The sequence below is a fragment of the Pan troglodytes genome, chromosome 1 (assembly GCF_028858775.2).
Source record: "Pan troglodytes isolate AG18354 chromosome 1, NHGRI_mPanTro3-v2.0_pri, whole genome shotgun sequence".
NCBI classification, from domain to species: domain Eukaryota; kingdom Metazoa; phylum Chordata; class Mammalia; order Primates; family Hominidae; genus Pan; species Pan troglodytes.
Genome location: NC_072398.2, coordinates 211,007,157 through 211,026,397, shown reverse-complemented (window position 1 = coordinate 211,026,397; position 19,241 = coordinate 211,007,157). Strand labels below are relative to the sequence as shown.

General features: G+C 48.1%; 2 protein-coding genes across 6 annotated transcripts in view; one reads left to right on the top strand and one right to left on the bottom strand.

The window, feature by feature from the left end:
* Nucleotides 1-12,270, bottom strand: part of PLA2G2C (phospholipase A2 group IIC) — a 23,891-nt gene extending 11,621 nt beyond the window's left edge. Inside the window, exons 1-3 of one of the 4 annotated variants that reach the window (XM_063794179.1) lie at nt 12,097-12,181; nt 2,350-2,465; nt 38-176 (exon numbers count right to left, since the gene is read on the bottom strand). In XM_063794179.1, coding sequence (XP_063650249.1) covers nt 38-176; nt 2,350-2,389 — 179 coding nt within the window. In that variant the 5' untranslated portion in view covers nt 2,390-2,465; nt 12,097-12,181. Of the gene's footprint in view, nt 1-37; nt 226-2,349; nt 2,466-12,096 lie in introns of those variants that run through there. The other 3 variants (XM_063794144.1, NM_001329732.1, XM_063794166.1) reach the window with 3 other exon arrangements.
* UBXN10 (UBX domain protein 10) lies at nt 8,116-19,241 on the top strand. Of its 2 annotated transcripts, none has more exons than XM_016955323.4 (2): nt 8,116-8,444; nt 16,283-19,241. In XM_016955323.4, exon 2 carries the CDS (start codon nt 16,298-16,300, stop codon nt 17,138-17,140), a length of 843 nt encoding a protein of 280 aa, XP_016810812.1. In that variant the 5' UTR covers nt 8,116-8,444; nt 16,283-16,297; the 3' UTR covers nt 17,141-19,241. The 2 variants fall into 2 exon arrangements, with proteins under 2 accessions (XP_016810812.1, XP_524586.1); XM_524586.6 differs by lacking the exon at nt 8,116-8,444 and adding an exon at nt 11,634-11,890.

The window sequence follows — 19,241 nt, the reverse complement described above, 5'->3', positions numbered from 1 at the left end:
AACAAATGATAAGTGGCCTTAGAGCCTCTGCACTCACCTGTCAGTGTCATCCACGGGGATCCCTTTGCCCCCAAGCCCACAGTAGCAGCCATATCCGTAATATGAGAAGAAGGCACTTCGCCCCGTGATGTGTTTGACCATCCTCTGAAACTGCCAGAAACTGCTGTGGGTGGGGGCTGCCACCACCGATGAGAAAAAAAGGAAGAAGGAAGTTGCAATGAGCATGATGCTGCCTTGATGTCCCCTCCCCTTACTAGAATGCTGAGCATTCGAAATATCACCAGATCCCCAAAGCGAAGTGCAAGGGGCATGGCTGGAATCACCAGCCTCTTTCCTGGGGAATAAAATAGGTTCAGATTTGCCCCTGTAACACAGCTAGTTTTTTGCTAACCCAGATGAATACCCAGTTTCCATGAGGTTCAGAACAAGGCTCTCCCATCAACCATAGTCTTCCCCCTCAAAGCAAGAAACCACAGTTCTAGGCAGAACACCCTCGGGTCTGATGCAACATGAATGGCAAAAGTTCAAAGCCAGAAATGCCAGTCCCTCCAGATGTCATCAGGCCTTTACTATCTCACAGGAGAAACAAAATACTTAAGAGGCAGGAAAGGTATCCTCAATTATTATTTTTTTAAATGGCAAGTACACATGAACTCAGCTGTTTTTGCTTCTACAAGATGCTTATGAGAGTGGGCACAAATGCATACACAAAATGGTTTCCTGAAGCATTATCTGTGATATCAAAAAATTGGAAACCACCCACATGTCCACCGACAGGGGGATAATAACAAAATTATGTGTCTCAAAAATAAACTACATTTGATAGCACTATCTCTAGGCAATTGGGATTGAAGAGAGAGAAAGAAACAGGCAACATTCATTTTATACACGTCTCTGCTGTCTCATGTCTTTTCATAATAAGTGTGTGTTCCCTTTCCTTCTTTTTTTCTTTTGAGACGGAGTTTCGCTGTTGTTACCCAGGCTGGAGTGCAATGGTGTGATCTCGGCACACTGCAACCTCCACCTCCCGGGTTCAGGCAATTCTCCTGCCTCAGCCTCCTGAGTAGCTGAGATTACAGGTGCCCACTGCCATGCTTGACTAATTTTTTGTATTTTTAATAGAGACGGGGTTTCACCATCTTGGCCAGCTGGCCAGGCTGGTCTCGAACTCCTGACCTCAGGTGATCCGCCCGCCTCGGCCTCCCAAAGTGCTGGGATTATAGTCATGAACCACCGCGCCCGGCCCAGCATGCGTTCCCTTCCTATTATGGTGTTTTGAATGTGTGTGGGTAAAGGCTATATAGAGGATGTATATCAAACTCTTAAGAGTGGTCACATCTGGATGTAGGGAAAAAACTGGGGTCTGGGGAGGATGAGGAGGAGCTTTACCTTGTTGCTATATACTCATTTATTTTACTTTTTAACTATAAGCAGGTAGTAAATTTGCAATAAAAATACAATAAAGACATGAACTTGAAGAAGAGAAACAGAAATAAGAGTTTGGGGGAGTTTTCTCAGGTGCCTTCGATCTCACTATCGTGTTCAGTCTAAACGGGGGTGTGGCGGAAAAAACCCATGGGCGGTCACTGCTGCCCAAGCAGTCCCTGGAGCCGCACTGAGGGGCTGCAGAGGCGGCCATCCCTGCGTACAGGTATCCTCCTGCACTATCACCTTGCAAAGTAAATTCCACCACTCACTGTGGGGAAAGGAAGTCTGTTTTTGACATCTTTGACTTAGGGACTCAAAAGTTATTGTGACTCAATTGAAAGAGACAGGAAAATGGATCTGGACAAACCTCCACTCAACGAATCCAGCAAAAGAGTCTATCAGTCTCCAGTAGACCCCAAACTGTTTCCCAGTAGGTCTTTCTTCACTTTGCAGAGGTAAGCAATCAGATCTCCCAGCAGAAATGACTTATAACTACCAATTATCCCATAAGTCACCATAAAAATGTCTTTCTGATAAGCATTAATCATTCTTAAATTAGCTGGATATATGTCTGCATTTTTGTTCTGAATCCAAATGGCCTTAAATAAAGGCTACTAGCATCCAAAGGAAAAAAGACTCTTGAGGGTGAGGGGGGTAAAATAGTAGTCAAACTCCCTTTCTAGCAAATGGTTGGCAACCTCTGATTTCCTAGACACTTTATAAGATCCCAACACTGGGATCAGCCCATTTTATAGCAGAAACAGAAGCAAGAGGGCGTTGGTGGGAGCCCGTTCCATTCCTGATTCTTTTCTGCAGGACTTGTGACTTCCCTCACCTGGTGCCACCTGGAGAGTCCCCCCTCCCACTGACATAAACAGGAAGACAGAAGCTTGGTGCTGCCCCACCAAGCTCTCTACTTACAGCAGAAGAGGAGGAGGGTGAGGATGGCAATGACCTTCATTCCTGAGGAGACCAGGGGGTCTGAGGTTCTACAGCCACGCCTTCACCTGTGTGTGAGGGGTCTCCCAGTTGAACCTCTGTTCCAGGACAAAATGACCAAAATGAGGCAAGGGTATTTGGGTGCAAAGCCCTAATTGTAGCGCCTTGGAAAGACCTCAGCAGAGGACTCAAAGAAATCATTTTCAAATCTCATTCCCTTTGAATGTGGTAACCTTTCTGGCATTTAGATCTGAACATATAAAAATAAGAAGGGTTCCATGGTTTTAAAAGTGCAAATGTTGGTTTGGGTTTTTTTTCCAAATTTCTTTCTTTGGCAACATCATCCCTTCATCTCTTCTTTTTTTCTTTTGAGGAGTCCGTATTTTCTCTGTTCCTGAGTTGGAAAGGCACCTATGTTGTTCATCATAGAAATCCCACACAGGAATGCCTAGCTTGGTTTGCATCTAGTCCCACAGTGCCTTCCTTCCTTGATACCCAGGCATCTTATTCATCAACTTTACCTCTCTGCATCTTGGTTTCTTCTCTTGTAGAGCGAGACTAGAAATTCCTGTCAATAATTTCAAGCCTTTATTTTAAGGGCTTCACAGGTATTACATGGTTTGACCCTTACAACTCCTTCTGAGGTTCTATTATCATTTTGAAGATGGGTAAACCGAGACCCAGAGAGGGTGAACAAATTCCTCATGATCACATAGCTGTCTACTTCACAGGCCCATTGTGAGACCTGCTGGAATAATGAAAGTAAAACTGTTTTCTACTATCAAATGCAGTCATAGGTAGACACAGAATTCATATTCCGATTAGTGTGGGTAATGATACCCATATTAGAACAGTAGAGGAGAATGTGGGTTGCAGCCCTGCCATGGAGCTGCCAGGGATCAGCCAATGGCTTTCTTTACATACAAGTGGTCTTTATAGCCCCCATCATAAATCAGGCTAAATCTGGTAATGTCAGGACTTGGAGTGTGAAACAATAGCTCAGTTGAGCCTAGAGAAGTTGGCAGGTGCAGAGCTTGGGCTAGATTTACACCTGGTGGCAAAGCTTCCAAGGAAAACTTCAAAATGACCACCCTGCTGCAGATCCCTGGGAGAGTTAATCAGGGTGTCTTTGCTATCTTCCCCCTTTGGCAACATTCTGGTGGATGCTGCGAGGTCGGGCCCTGACCAGGCCTGGTCCCAGCCAACCTTCACTTCAACTGCTGTGCGGGATGTTTTTTAATTAGGTTCTGTCTCTACAGGCTTGCTTCCTTTTTCTCTTTTGAGTCTAAAAAAAAATCATGTGCAAGTTTAGCCCACGAAAAAGGGGCTCAGTTCTTTTGAATGAGCAGGTGATGACACTTTAGAGAAACAAAGAAAGGGACCTGGGTGCATTACTGGTCATGAAATCCGATAGACTCTTATTAAGCACCAACTATGAGCTCTTCTAATGAGAACATTCTGACCCAAGGAAGCTGCCAAGCTGGCTAGAGAGACCAAATAGGTAAACAGAGACCAAATATAGCCCCAAAGCCCCATGTGGGCAGCAATTCTGTTTGGTTCTCCATTAGTTCTCGAATGCTTCACACAGTCCTGGCAGGCCCCCTCTTCAGGGCTGGGGTACCAGCTGCTGCTGACGCTGTCCCTCACTGAGAACCACTCTCTGCTGCAGGTACCGCGTGGTCCAAGGTTATGGCCCCTCCCAGGGAAGACAGGAGAAGGAGTCTCTAGCCAATCCCTGGCTGGGGTGATAGTTTAAAGGGCCATCCCTTGCCTTTTTCAGCTCTGAAAGGCGGTCCCAGCCCCAGAGCTCCCTGTGGCCTCAGCAACTGCCTCTGTGTATCAACTTCCCCTCTATGTCAGTTTCTGTGTGTGTGTGTGTGTGTGTGTGTGTGTGTGTGTTAGCTTGTCCTTCTGTGTCAGCTTCTCCCTCTGTCAGTTTCTGTGTGTGTGTGTGTGTGTGTGCGCGCACGCGTGCGTGCTAGCTTGTTCCTCTGTATCAGCTTCTCCCTTTATGTTGGGCTCTGTGCGTGTGTGTGTTAGCTTCTACCTCTGTGTCAACTTCTCCCTTGTGTGTCAGCTTCTCTCTCTAGGTCAGCTTCTCTCTGTGTGTGTCGGCTTCTCCGTGTCAGCTTCTCCCTTGCATGTCAGCTTCTCCCTCTGTGTCAGCTTCTCCCTTTTGTGTCAGCTTCTCCCTCTATGTCAGTTTCTATGTGTGTGTGTGTGTGTGTGTGTGTGTGTTAGCTTGTCCCTCTGTGTCAGCTTCTCCCTCTATGCTGGCTTCTCTGTGTGTGTCAGCTTCTCCCTCTGTGTCAGTTTCTGTGTGTGTGTGTGTTAGCTTGTCCCTCTGTGTCAGCTTCTCCCTCTATGTCAGTTTCTCTGTGTGTGTGTGTCAGCTTCTCCCTTGTGTGTCAGCTTCTCCCTCTATGTCAGTTTGTGTGTGTGTGTGTGTGTGTGTGTGAGCTTGTCCCTCTGTGTCACTTTCTCCCTCTATGTTGGCTTCTCTGTGTGTGTGTTAGCTTCTCCTTCTGTGTCAACTTCTCCCTTGTGTGTCAGCTTCTTCTGCTATGTCAGCTTCTGTGTGTCAGCTTCTCCCTGTGTCAGCTTCTCCCTTCCTTGTATGTCACCTTCTCCCTCTGTGTCAGCTTCTCCCTCGTGTGTCAGCTTCTCTCTGTGTGTGTTAGCTTCTCCCTCTGTGTCAGCTTCTCCCTTGTGTGTATGCTTCTCCCTCTGTGCCAGCTTCTCCATTATGTGTCAGCTTCTCCCTCTGTTCCAGCTTCTCCTTTGTGTGTTAGCTTCTCTTTCTATGTCAGCTTCTCCCTTGCATGTCAGCTTCTCCCTCTACCCATTCTTCCCTTGCTCACTTCCCGACAGCTGTATCTCCTGGAGCCTCCCAGCAACATACTTTTTTGTGTCAGAGTCTGTTTCTAGGGAGCTCAGCCTGCATCCATGTGGAATGATAAGCACTGCTCCAGTGACTGTATAAATGCCTCTGAGCTCAGAGGAAGGAGCAGTGAACTCTCTTGGGAAGGTCACAGAAATCTTCCCAGGAGAGGTGGTATTTGAGAAGGCCTTAAATTCCCCTTAAGTTTATGCTCTGCTCCTGTTTACTCCTCACTACAACCCTACCAGGCAGGTTCTATCACATTCACATTTGATAGAGGAGGAGACCAAGTCTCAGAGAGCGGAAGTAACCTGAAAAAATCCACACAGCTATGAAGTGGGCCAGGACTTAAACTCTGGTCCCTTTCTCCAAGTCCAGTGCTCTTTCTCCTTGCCAGTCTCCCTGCCTAGACCTCTTGTTCGTGTGGCATTTTGAAGGTTTGAGGGCATTTTCATGCACTGACCTTCACAGCTATGACTCAGGCATGGTTCTCTCCATTTGACAAGTCATTTGGGGCTGCCTACGATTGTGCTGAAGCTAAAGCAAGAGCACAGGACCCGAGGGCCCGAGGCTTGATGAGGGGCAAGAATGTAGAAAGCATGGCATGGCCTCCCACGCCAGCCCCTAGGGCAGCAGCCAGTAAGTTGCAGGGTCCCTAGACGCCACCATCTGGGTCCTTTCCTGGACCCATCAATTCAGCTTTTATCAACAGTGATGAAACACTGGTTGGCTTTCCTCCCCATAGAGAAAATAAGATGGATGGAGCCTGCAAGCTCATTAAGGACAGAGGTCATGTCGTTTTGTTCACCTCTTTATCCCTAGTGCCTTCTTATCAGTGCCTGGCACAAACTAATACTATCCACGATGATGGCTAACGTATATATCACACTTATGCCTTGCAGGGGTTCTGAGCACTTTACATATATTTACTCACTAAATCTTCACATCCCCTAGCTAGATAAGTGCCATTATTACCCTCATTTTGCAGATAAGGAAACTAGGCATGGAGAGATGGGCAGTAAATAAATATTTGAGGCATGAATGAATGAGTGAATGAGTGTTAAGAGTCTTATCATACTTCAAGTTACAGAAATAAAAACAATAACTGCAACCCCTTGAGTACCAACAGGAGGCTAAGCACAGGATGTGAATTAGGATTCTCCTTGAATCCTCCCGAATCCTCCCGATGAGGCATATACGATTCATTCCAGTTTACCAGTAAGGGTAATTGAAGCTGGCACAGGTCAGGTCATTTGCCCTGCAAACTGACAGGGCCCAGACTTAACCACAGGTGCGTCTGACTCCATAGCTGGCAATCCTAATCCCTGAAAGCTCTCCTGCTTCCATGCCTATCCAAAACACCACCGAGAAGGCAAAACCCAAAAGAGCCCAAGCAGCGAAGCAGGTATCACAACACTCTTAGACTCTTGTTTTAGATGCAGTTCTAACAAGCTGCTCAGCTTCATTTCTCAGGCCCAGCAGCCGGACAGGAATGGAGTTAGAGCAGCTTCTCTTAATAGGAAGGTAAGCGAGGGGTGATTAAAGCGATAATCAACGAAGCCTAGAAGCCTGGGTCACTGTGTGCTGGGACAGCTGACTCCATCCACATCAAACTAGTGCACCTAGAGCACAATTATTGACTGCGAGTTGCCAAGGAAAGGTAGCATTGTGCAAGAGACTGCAAGGGTGGAGAGCAACTAACTCAGGGGCCTATGTCAAAGAAGAGGGCTGGAGTTGTTCTGCCACTTCCTGACAGATTTAAATGATCTGAGCCTCACCTTCCTCCACTAGAGAGGTGGAGACAATGATTCTGGCCCCCCACAGAATGCCAGCAAGATTCCACAAGCTCCTGAAGGTGAAAATACTTGGTCAACAGTAGCCAAGGTGAGTTACAGTGTTTGATGTGTTCTGCTTAACAAGACTGGAAAGTAGGCTATACATTTTTGGATATTTTCCAACAATACGGAGAAAATAATAAAAAGCTGTGGTACAGTCATGCACCATATAATGACATTTTGGTCCAATGACAGACCACACATACGATGGTGGTCCCATAAGATTATAAGGTAGCTGTGCTATATAGGCATACCATTTTTTCAAATCTTTTATACCATATTTTAAATTGTACCTTTTCTATGTTTAGATCTGTTTGGATACATAGATACTTACTATTATGTTACAATTGCCATCGTGTTACAGTATTTAGAACAGTAACATGCTGTACAGGTTTGTGGCCTAGGAGCAACAGGCTATACCATATAACCTAGGTGTGTAGCAGGCTAGACCATCTAGGTTTGGGTAAGCACACTCCACAATGTTTGCACAATGAAAAAATCACCTAGCAATGAAGTTGTCAGCATGTATCCCCATGGTTAAGTGACCCATGTCTGTACTTCAAGGGTTAAGTTTCATCATCCAGAAACTTCCCTCTTGCAGATCCCCTTAGGAAGCTGATCACAGGAGCCATGACTAACTGCCAGCCTCTTGGCCTTGCTACTAGAATATCCACCTGGTTCACCTTCTGCTTAAAGGTTACCCATGATCTCAATCCACATGTCTAATGAGACCAAGGACAGGCAGAGCAGGACACTGGCTATAGACTCTGAAATCTAGAAGTCACTAATTCAAAATGGGGCCAAACACTCTGTGGGGACAAGCCGCTAAGAAACCGGGGCTCCTGCCTTCAGCCAGCCCCTGGGGAGGTCATTTGGACCCCAAGCCAAATATGGTTGGGGAGGATACCAATTAGCAGCTTGCTGGATCGCTCAGTGGAAACGCTAGCCTTGGAATCAGCACCACCATCATCATTGCTGAGCACGTATCACAAAGTAAGCATTGTGTGGACAAGGCAGGGGATTCCGAGACAGGCAAGTTCCTGCCTTCAAGGAGCTCATAACCTACTGAAGGAGATGCACACTGTAAGGGAAGATGATGCAACAAGAGTTAGTAGCCCTCACTAAGCACTTGGCACGTGTGTTACCTCATTTCAGCCGCACAACAATCCTGTGCTTATCATCACCATTCTAGAGATGCGGAAACTGACATCCAGCGAAGGTGAATCATTTACCTAACGTCTTCAGCTGGCAAGTGGTGGAGCCAGGATTGATACTCAAGCTTTGACGTCAGAGGCCATGCCTGCAGTCCCCACGACCAGTGCAACGGACAGCACAGATAAGGGCCATGGGGGAACACGCAGGTGAGGAGCTTGGGGGTGGGACTCTGGGGTCCAGGGTGGGCTTTGGAAACAGCTGGATGCAGGTTGTAAAATTGCTCTGCTGCTCCTTCACCAGGGGGAACCCTGAGGCTCCATTGTTTTCTAAAGCAAAGGAGGGCTATGATGCCTCCATTAAGGAGCGTTGTGAAGATGAAGGGAGCCGACCTAGGGAGGGTGCACAGCACCATCTTGGGCATGTTCCACTGGACCAAAGGCGACCAGAGAGAGCACATGAGCTTTTGTGGGGAGGCTGTGGTCAGGAAAGGACTTCACGGAAGAGGTGGCTTTTAAGATGGGCCTTGAAGGATCAGTCATTTTGGCTTAACTTCAAGGAAGAAAGCAGGGTGGGGCAGTCATGGGCAAAGACATTGGAGATGAAAAAGCTGGGGCCCATGTGGGGAGCAAGCTGGCTGCAGCCCAGGGAGAGAGCTGGAGAGTAGATTGGGACATGGCTAGAAAGGAAGGTGAGTCCACATTTCAGCTGGCAGGGCAATGACCTCTGCCCATGTTTACTGAGATCCACTCTGGGTATGTGCCAGACACCAGGCATTATCGGGTCCATCCTTTGAAGACATCCTCTTTATAGAAGGTCGGGGACAAAGGCAGCAGAGGCACAGCAATGGACTGGCGCCTTCCTTTCCTTCTCTCCTGCCTCCCCCTGGGGCTGGGCATTACACAACACTGGAGAGCAAAAGGCAGGTACTGCTGACGTTAACTGCATGTACTGCTGACATTAAACAGACCGCCATTTCACTGTGCACTGGCAAAGGCGCGCGTGCACACACACACACACACACACGGTGAGAAGCCAATTTGATTCTCCAAAGGATTGCATAATTCTTAGGTGATTTTAAAATAGCTGATGAAGAATCCACTTTAATCTTTTTTGGGTGGGTGATGAAGGGCTGAAGAGCATCGCTAAGACACTTTTGACAGAATCATTAACAAGAAATAAGCCGCCAGCACTCAGTTGCAAAACCAGCAGCTCCTAAAACCACCATCTTTTACACATTCCGAGGGCCACAGAGGCTTCCTGGATGACCAGAGTGTGTGAGGGGGCAACCCAAAGAAGAGACCTGGCCCAGCCCAGGCCCTCCCCAGCAACTCCCACGGGTCACAGACTTCCCTTCTGAGACGAGCAGAAACACCACCACTGACATGATCTTCTTTCACGGCCCCCAAAGAACTGCCTTGTCTGTGCCAATCGCTTGGCACCTAATCGTGTCCAGCCTGTGCCTGCTATTCTACCCTGGGCTCAAATTGTATTGAAAATAATCTGATTTGTAACTCTTTATCAGTGTGAAATGCATTCTCTCAACCAGACTCTGAACGTCTTGAAAGACGATTAGAATTGTGCTCTTGTGGCAATCCTGTGTCCACATGTCCGGGACAGAACAGATAGCAAATATTTTGCCACATGCTAGATAATGAATCTATGGTTCTTTTTTTGTTTGTTTTTGGAGAGATAGCATCTCGCCATGTTGCCCATGGCTGGTCTCAAACTCCCAGCTTCAAGCGATCCTCCTGCCTCGGTCTGTCAAAGTGCTGGGATTACAGACGTGAGCCACCACATTTGGCCTGAATCTATGGTTCTTGTGTGTCTACTAACATTATCTTCTAATGATACTGTCAGTAAATTATTCATCTGGGTATCCCATGAGTCTAGAGCAGAGCTTGGCAGACAATAGTCCAGTTCAGACTTCTTTTGAAGAAATCTTAATTCCACCTTGGAAGAAAGGCTTCATCCATGAGGTTGGGACCTGAAGGGTGAGTGGGAATTAGGCAGATGAGGGAGGGTCGGGAGGAATCTTCTACGGTCAGAGGGAGTGTGAGGGTGTGTACACGTGTGGCTGTGTGGCCAGAAACTGGCTTCCAAGCACCCATGGAGGAGCAATTCACCTTGGAGAGAATCAGAAGACATTAGAACTGGAGGGAGGGAGGAAAGCAAGGAAGTGTAGGCAGGCAAGTTTGCAGGTCTGATGGCAGAAGGCTGAGGAAGTTTCCATATGATGGCTTCTATTTTCTCTCTGAAGAGGGCAGTAAAGGTATCTTCTAAGAGGGAGGAAGGAGGGAGGTGGGAGAGGGAGAGGTGGGAGGTTTTGCAAGCAAAACAACGTTTTGAAATAGCCATTGAGAAGAAAGGAGAGGCTGGGCGAGGTGGCTCGTGTCTGTAATCCCAGCACTTTGGGAGGCTGAGGCGGGAGGATCACTTGAGCCCAAGACTTCAAGACCAACCTCAGCAACATGGCAGAACCCCATTTTACAAAAAATAATAAAAATTAGCCAAGCATGGTGGTGCACGCCTGTAGTCCCAGCTACAAGGGAGGCTGAGCTGGGGAGGTCCAGGCTGCAGTGAGCTGTGATTGCACCACTGCACTCCAGCCTGGATGAAGGGGCGAGACCCTGTCTCCCCTTAAAAAAGGAAGAAAAAGAAGAAAGGAGGGAGAGAGAACCCAGTGGTCGGTTGGGGATGGAAGTGCAGGGCTGAGAGTCTAATTGAGGTTAGAGACCTCGTGTTTCTGTTACACCAAGGTGTGTGGCTGGCCAAGACTTCTTTAATACCCGTGTGTAGGTGGACTGGTTTGGCTTGAGGTTTCATCAGATGGAAGGAGAGCAGGACTCGGGCAGGGAGGATCCTTTTGAGAATGCCGAGGTAATGGGCCAGGATAGGGAAGAAGCAGACTGATAGCGAGGGGGAAAGCGGAGACAGCAATGGACAGGAAACCCAAAGATGGTGAAAAACAGATACAGCAGAAGTGACTCAAGTGGCTGGAAGTGGAAGAGATTGTGGCTGGGGACATCAAAGGAGGTGCAGATGCTGTTGATAAGGTTCCCAGTGTGGCCCCGGAGTGGGAGGCTAATGTGAAAAGAGGTCAGGGAACTGGCGCTGAAAGGGCTGTACTGAGGATGGGGGCCCTGCTCCCCGCAACTCAGATACCCTAGAAGCATCCACTCAGAGTCTAGGGTTCCGAGAATCCATCAGTCCCACAGCCTCATTTTAAAACCAGGGACACTGAGAGGGTCAGGGCCTGACCCAAGGTGAGAAACGGGTTTTGAGACTAGTGGTGCTGCTCCCCGCTCCTCCATGCCCCGGCCAGGGCTCTCCCTCTCCCAGACACTCTCCCCCAGAGAGAAACAGAGGCAGGTGACGCTAGGAAGAGGAGGAGAGAAGGAGGCCGCGGGTCCCTGTCGCCTCCAGGCCAGGCAATCCACTCCAGGCTCGCAATCCACCGACCTGGAGTTCACGGCCTCCGCCCTCCTGGCCCAGCGGCCCCCACCCGACCCCACCCGACCCCACCCGACCCAGGCCGGTTCCGGTCACGCCGGAAGCACGTGGCCCCCCACCCTGCGGCGTTGCCCGGGAGACCAGGGTTGTTTACCAGCAGGACAGAGCCGGGCGCAGGCGGCGGATGGAGCGGAACGGCTAGGTGAGCGCGGCTGCCCGATCCCGCGGCCTGCCCTTGGCCTCCGCCAGGCCTGGAAGGGGCCGGGGGAGGCCAGTCCCCGAGCCCCCAGCACATCACCCGGGAGGGCCTCCCCAGACCCAGCCCGGGGGACGCAAACCCTGGGAGACAGGCGAGGAGCCTGGAGAAAAGTCTGCTCCCGAGGCAAAGCAAGCCTGGCCAGAGCTCACCTTTACCAAAATAGGGTGACTCCCGGGCTCTGCAGAAACCGAGGGACCTATGCAACCGCTGGGCCATGCCCTCCAGGCTGAGATGTAGCGACGGGGACACAGACCCAGGGAGAGAAAAGGATGTCCCAGTCTCCGGCAGGGCAGAGACGAGAACCAGAGGGCCCCTCCCCCAGTCCTGTGCTCTTTCACTGAAGTCAATTCTCGCTTTCTAAACGCTCTTTCTCGCCCCTCCCCCAGATCCCTCCTCTGCCCCTTAAGCCTGTTGCCTTCTAGGGCGCTGGAACTTGGACTTAATTGAGTTATCCCCACCACCTCCCTGCCCTTCTGACGCTGGAATCATCCCCAGTTCTCTATCCAAACATTTGATCACTTGGTGGCTTGTGGTTCAGTGTGGCACTCTGCATAGGACAGTGTATTCTAATCCCTAGTTTGGGGTAGAACTGGGAATGGTACCAGAGTTTTTTCATTCTCAGGCCAACCACCATCTCCTGTTGGTTCTTCAGAGCATTTTTATCCTGAAAGCCTGGTGGGGGTGTGGGTTGTGGGGGGCGGGATGGCAACGGATAGGATTAACTGATACAGTTTTAAAAGACCAATTCAAATGTATGTATCTTGGTATATACCAGCAGATGGTATGTAGGTGGTTATATTTTACTGCATATACTGTAGGCTTAGATTTGGGTTGTGAGTGAAATAGGGTGGTCTGACCCTGTGGTGGATGGTGGGCACCCTTAGAAAGCAGGAGCCCTGCTTTAGCTTCTCCTATCCACATTTCCTTCTTTCCAGTTGATTTGGTGGTGAATCTTAAGGAATGGGCACCTGCCCTTCTGGCAACTTCTTGGAAACAGTTGGCAGTGTTTGCTTCCTGACTCCTAGCAGGCCGCTGGGGTGCAGCTATTGTGTTTAAGTAAACAGGCCACTCGCCTATTCAGCTTGGCAGCTTGATAGATGCCTACGCCTAGATCTTGTCAAATCGGTTTGTGGTTGAGCGGCTGCCAGGCCTAGAGGTGGTGAAGTGAACTGAGCAGGGAGAATCATGGCTGCTGCCTCAATCCTGGACTGAGGGTGGTGGGCAGAGTTCAGGACCTGAGGTATGAATATAAAGGCACAGTTGGCCCAGATCCCCAAACACCTGTTTCCCCCACCGCCCCATCCCTGTGTGATGGATGCTGGGGAGAGCTGGTGTTCCCTCCGTGTAACAGATGGTCCCTGTGCTCGGGAGGAGGCAGTGGGTTATGAAAGCAGGTTGGATATAATGGTTTTACCTGAAGGAGGTGTTAGTCTCTAAATAACCATGAGTGGGCTCCTAGGAATTAGTCATAATTGAGGTTTTTCTCTGAGATAGCTCACAGCCATGTTATCTTATGACCAGGGTGTCTTGAATATGACACCCCCTGAACATGGATAATTATATGGAACCAAAAGGTATAGAAAGTGCATGCACATACTCAAGTTTTACTGTTAAAAATAATCCCGCAGAGAGCCTGTGAGAACACATGACTCTCCTCATCAAAGTTGTTAAGGAAGAGGTTTCTAAGTTACCAAACTCACTGACAGTTAAACCTTCCTGAGGCATGTGTGGGTGTTGGAAGCCAAGCCTGTGATAATTCTGTAGAAGCTGTGGCAAATTAATAGCCATTCCACAAGTGGGGAGGGTGGGCCGAGAGGGGCGTGGGTTTGCCTGTGGAGCTTATCTTTGGCAGAACAGTTGGACAGTTATGACCTTCTCCTGCCATCCTGAGTGAAAGTGCAGAGCTGCTAATTGCCAGAGAAAGACTTGAGAAGGAGACTAAAGGGGGAAAAACACATTCTTCACAGTTGATCAGAAAATAGATGAAATTAACAAGGAGATGGGCAGTCTTTTTTGATGCCAAAAGTTTGCTAAGGAGAAGGCTCCTGAGCTACTAGCAGCCAGACTGGGTGTGAAAGACGAGGGAGAAGTGGAAAATGGGAGTGGAGAGAGACTCAGGCTGTGAGTAGAATGCAGCAGACATAGAGGCCTTTAAAAGAGGGTAGCTTTGTCCAAGATTTTGAATTGAGCAGGGCATCAGGAAGATATAGGGATAATGTGTTGCGTTTGGTCCTGGTCTGAGTGGAGAGGAAGCAGATACTCCTTAAAATTAGGCAGCAGTGGTTACATGTGCAGAATGGTGAGGTTAGAATACAAACCCTGAGAGGCTCAGATTACATTGTTCAAGATTTTGTGATGAAAGGAGTGAATTTGCAGGAAGTGCAAATCATTCTGCAGGAAGTGAATTTGAGGTAAATAAAATGTGGAATTAGAAGAGAAGTGATCAACTTGGGATTTTATTTTCACATGTTTTGAGGCAACTGCATAGGTGGTAGCTCATTGCAGTCCACCTCCCTGCATTTCTGTGCAGTGGACAGGGCAGGCATGAGTTTCAGGACTCACCCAGCTGGTTAACCAGGAGTAGAATCACCGAGAACACAAGGGGAAAAGTTCTAGAGCAAAACAAGGAAGGCTTTTGAACTTAGCACATAGGAAGCACTAAACAGACAACCCGAAGCAAACAACGACGACAACAAAAAACGCTTAACATTTAATTAAGTTTCTACCATGCACTAAGCCTGGTGCTTCCCACCTTACCTACATTATTTCATGTTATTATCCTCATGTTACAGACAAAAAGACTGATGTTCTGAGGTACTTAAGTAATACCTCTAAGATCATTTAGCTAATTTGATAGATGAGGAAAGTTTTGTGCCAGAAAGGTAGAGTGATTGCCCCTTGATCAGGTAGCTAGCCAGTGGCAGAGAAGCTGAAATTGAACCCACACTTTGTGACACCTGGTCCTCTGTCCTTTGCTCCCAAATATGCTGTTTCTTGGGGACCATGAATCACTGGAAAGTCACCAGAAGGTCTTTAGAAGGCTAGGAGAGGCCAGGTCAGCTTTCAAGCAGAGAAGGCAGGAGTCACAGTGGTGGTCAGGATTCAGAGGGAGGCAGGGAGCCCAATAAGATGTCTGCAATGTTTAGGGAAAGATGGAACTGGAGATTGGGAGGAGGAGGTGCTGGTAGTAGTGTTAGTGAAGTGGCCACCAAGATGGCAATGAAAGAGGAGGTGTCATGGTTTAGCAATTCCGGGTCTGCACAGAGAAATGTTCACGCCTCCCACCATGCTTCAGTTCATTGCTCCTGGTGGATTTAACCAGCACTCACACAGACTTTTGGTGGGAGATCCAAATACAGAGGCCCCAGGGTGCCTATCAGGTAGCTGGGAAGACAGAATCTGAACAGCTCGGGAGGCTGAGGCACAAGAATTGCTTGAACCTGGGAGGCAGAGATTGCAATGAGCTGAGATGGTGCCACTGCATTGCAGCCTGAGTGATGGAGTGAGACTCTGTCTCAAAAAAAAAAAAAAAAAAAGAAAAAGAAAAAAAGAAATGTGAGCAGCTAGCAGATATACAGAATGTGATGTGCTGGGCTCAGGAAGCAGCTTGTATGGGTACAGAGGACACAGGATCGGGTGTCACAAGACCTGGGTCCTATCTCCAGCTCTGCCACCAGCTGGCTGTGTGACCATCGGGAAATCACTCTACCTTTCTGGCTCATACATCTGTAGAATTAGCATGCGTCCAGAATTGCTGTAGGACAGGGACCAACAAATGGTGGCCCACAGCCCAAATCCGGCCCGTCACCTATTTTGTGTGGCTCATGAACTAAGAATAGCTTTCACATTTTTAAATCATTGAAAAAGAATCAAAAGAGAGTATTTTGTGACACATGAAAATTATCTGAAATTCAAATTTCAGAGTCCAAAAATGAAGTTTTACTGAAACACAGCAGGTTTTCTGGTTTTTACCAGAAACTTCCCCCCTCCTAAAAGAATAAGAATTAGTCCCCCACCTTAATCACGCTCTGGTGCAATAATTTTTATTTTCTTCATAGTGGTTGTTACTCTTTGAAAATATCTATTTACTTGTGGGTTTTAACCCCTGTCTTTCCTCACTATAATAATTTACATTGCAAGGACTTCGGTTTGCTGATCTCTCGCAAGTGCCTAAAATAAATGAATGCATGCCTGAATGAATAAATTGCAGCTGGTGCCCCTTACTAGATGCCAGAAATTTGTGCTTATTCTGGGCACTCAGGGAGGGAATGGCTTGGATCTAGGAGTCCCAGGAAGTTTAACCCACAGTCTCCTGTTTTTTTGCTGCTTCCTTAGGGGTCTTGAGAAGCAATGGCCACAGAAGCCCCTGTGAATATAGCACCACCTGAGTGTAGCACTGTTGTCAGCACAGCAGTTGACAGCCTCATTTGGCAGCCAAACTCACTAAATATGCACATGATAAGGCCCAAGTCCGCCAAGGGACGGACAAGACCGAGTCTGCAGAAATCCCAGGGTGCGGAGGTGTGCGTTCATCATATACCATCTCCACCTCCAGCCATTCCCTATGAGTCGCCAAGCAGCCAAAAACCAGGAGCCTGTGCACCCAAATCTCCAAACCAGGGAGCTTCTGATGAGATCCCTGAGCTACTGCAGCAAGTACCCATTGGGGCTTCCTCTTCTCTCAATAAGTATCCAGTCCTTCCTTCCATCAACAGAAAGAACCTGGAGGAGGAGGCTGTGGAAACCGTTGCCAAAAAGGCCAGCTCACTGCAACTGAGCAGTATCCGGGCTCTTTACCAAGAGGAGACGGGCACCATGAAGACAAGTGAAGAAGATTCCAGAGCTCGAGCTTGTGCCGTGGAGAGGAAATTCATCGTCCGAACCAAGAAACAGGGCTCTTCCAGGGCTGGAAATCTGGAGGAACCATCGGACCAAGAACCAAGGTTGCTGCTTGCTGTTAGATCACCAACAGGCCAAAGGTTTGTACGCCATTTCCGGCCAACAGATGATTTGCAAACCATTGTTGCTGTGGCCGAACAGAAAAACAAAACCTCCTACCGACACTGCAGCATTGAAACAATGGAGGTGCCCAGGAGGCGATTTTCTGACCTCACCAAATCTCTGCAAGAGTGCAGAATCCCCCACAAGTCTGTGCTGGGCATCTCACTGGAAGATGGGGAAGGGTGGCCCTGAGTCCACAGCCACCCAGCTGAGGTCCTGGGTCTCTGAGCAAAGGAGCATGCTTGGGCGTTGTGGCCTCCTAGGCAGCCTGTTTCAAGTGCCATGTGGACCTGGTGCAGCTGGGAAGCTTGGGACTCTCGTCTCCACTGCGTGTCCTTTGAAGCAGTGAAGTCTGTGCCTATGCCGAGCGCGCTAAGAAGTCTCCCTTCCAGCTGTTCCATTCTCTCCACCACTAGCGTAACTGGCAAGTTACCAAGGTTGTTCCTGAAACAGCAGTGATCATGACTTCTCCTTTCCAGAGTTTTGGGTCCTTCTGAATTAATGGTCCTTTTGGAACACCACCTTGCCTTTACAGTGAACTGTGATTCTCTTGAAGCCAATGCTTTCCTGTCTGTATTTGATGCAGGATTAAACTTCCCAGAGAGGATTCTAGTCTGGTAAATAACCACAGTGTAGGAACTATCTAACTGGCATTTGTGTTTCTTGCGAGTATTTTAAAGAAACAGGCCGTTGACCCCATCTTTGGAAGTAGCCCTTTGCCATGCATGGTCAGTTTCTTAGGGATTTACTATTTGTGTGAGGTGGCATCTAAGGGAAGAATGGGTTTTCTTCCCCAAAACATCAGCATTTCTAAAATAGTCCTAAAGCTTGAAAGTAAGTTGCTTCCATGAGCATGGATTACCCAATAGCTACTTTTTAATAGAGACTGACTAGGTTTACAACTTCTGGGAGCTACTCTGTGGGCTGAATTCTTCCAAAACTGAGAAAAGCCAGTGCAATCTGATTTCTTTTGCTTTTGTCAGTAATGGAATCTTTTGTTTTTAAAATGTACAAACCTATAAGTCTAAACAGGTTTGTACTGACAACCTCCTTGGCTTATTTGGGGGTGGAGCAATTGTTTTATTCCCCAGTTTCAGTGCGTTGCCCACTTCAAACATGGCGTGTCCTTTGGAGCTGTGACAGAGGTGCCCGTTCTGACTTAGAACCTCTGGAGGAGGAGGGGGGTGCCTTGGTCTCATGTTACTTTGCTGTGCCTGTGCTGAGAGACCATGTGCCCGAGCATCTGGTTGACCAGCATGAAGTATATCAGCCTGTCTTAGCCTGAGCTGCTTTGAAGACCGTGGGGTCTTGTGTTTCCAACTTTGAAGTGCTGATGTGGACAGTTTGCCAATGTTCTCTTCTATTGCAAGTTCAGCCAGACTCCATGACTCATCTGATCCCTTTTATGGCCAAATCATCCTTCAGAGTAGGGAACACTCAGACATTCTGTGCATGTTGTTCCCCCAAAGCATGGTCATCACAAAGTCCTGAGTTCTGGTGTGTGCTCCCGCCTCCTGGGTATACAGAGAGAAGGCAGGAATCAGGAGTTCCAGAAGCATATACATGTGGCTACCCCAGCAACAAGCGCATCCTGTGCTCAGATAAGCTGCATGGTTGGGAGTGTTTTTTCTTGCACGTTGAGGCTTAGTGGAGATGGGCACCACTGCCATTTGCTCAGAAGAAGGCTGGTCTGGTCCTAACTGCATCCCACACTGCCCAGATCATTCTAGAATAGGTTATTTCTGAATGTTTTATAGAATTTCTTAATACCATCCTGGTTTGGTCAGCCATTCCTTTGATTGGAAAGGTCAGCTGGGGCCAGTGGTGCCTCAGGCAGGCCCACACAACTGGCCACCTCTTCCCGTTAATGACCACAGCAGACAGAATTTGAGCCCAGCACCTGAAAGTACAGGAATTTCACTTCCCACCAGGACTCGAGCACATAACTCTGTGTCTGATCTAGGAGGCTGGGGGAAGAGCCTCCCATAAAATCACACCTACTCTGTGGTAAGAATAAAATCCCACCCACCTGGGACTTGGTAATTTCTCCAGACAGGAAAGCTTTAGAAAACTTGAGTGAAATGGAGCAAGCTTGAAGGAGTTAGAATCTTCTGTGCTTAGGGTTTGCTGCTGCTGGTGAGCTTAGAATTTTGGGGTTGGGAAAAAGTGGAAGGCATAAGCATAGAAATATTTTAGGATATTTTAGGATATGTGAATAAAGCTAGACTCAAACCATCATAATAAACATTTTTTTGGACAAAAGATGATACGATAAAAAGCAACTTGTGTGAAA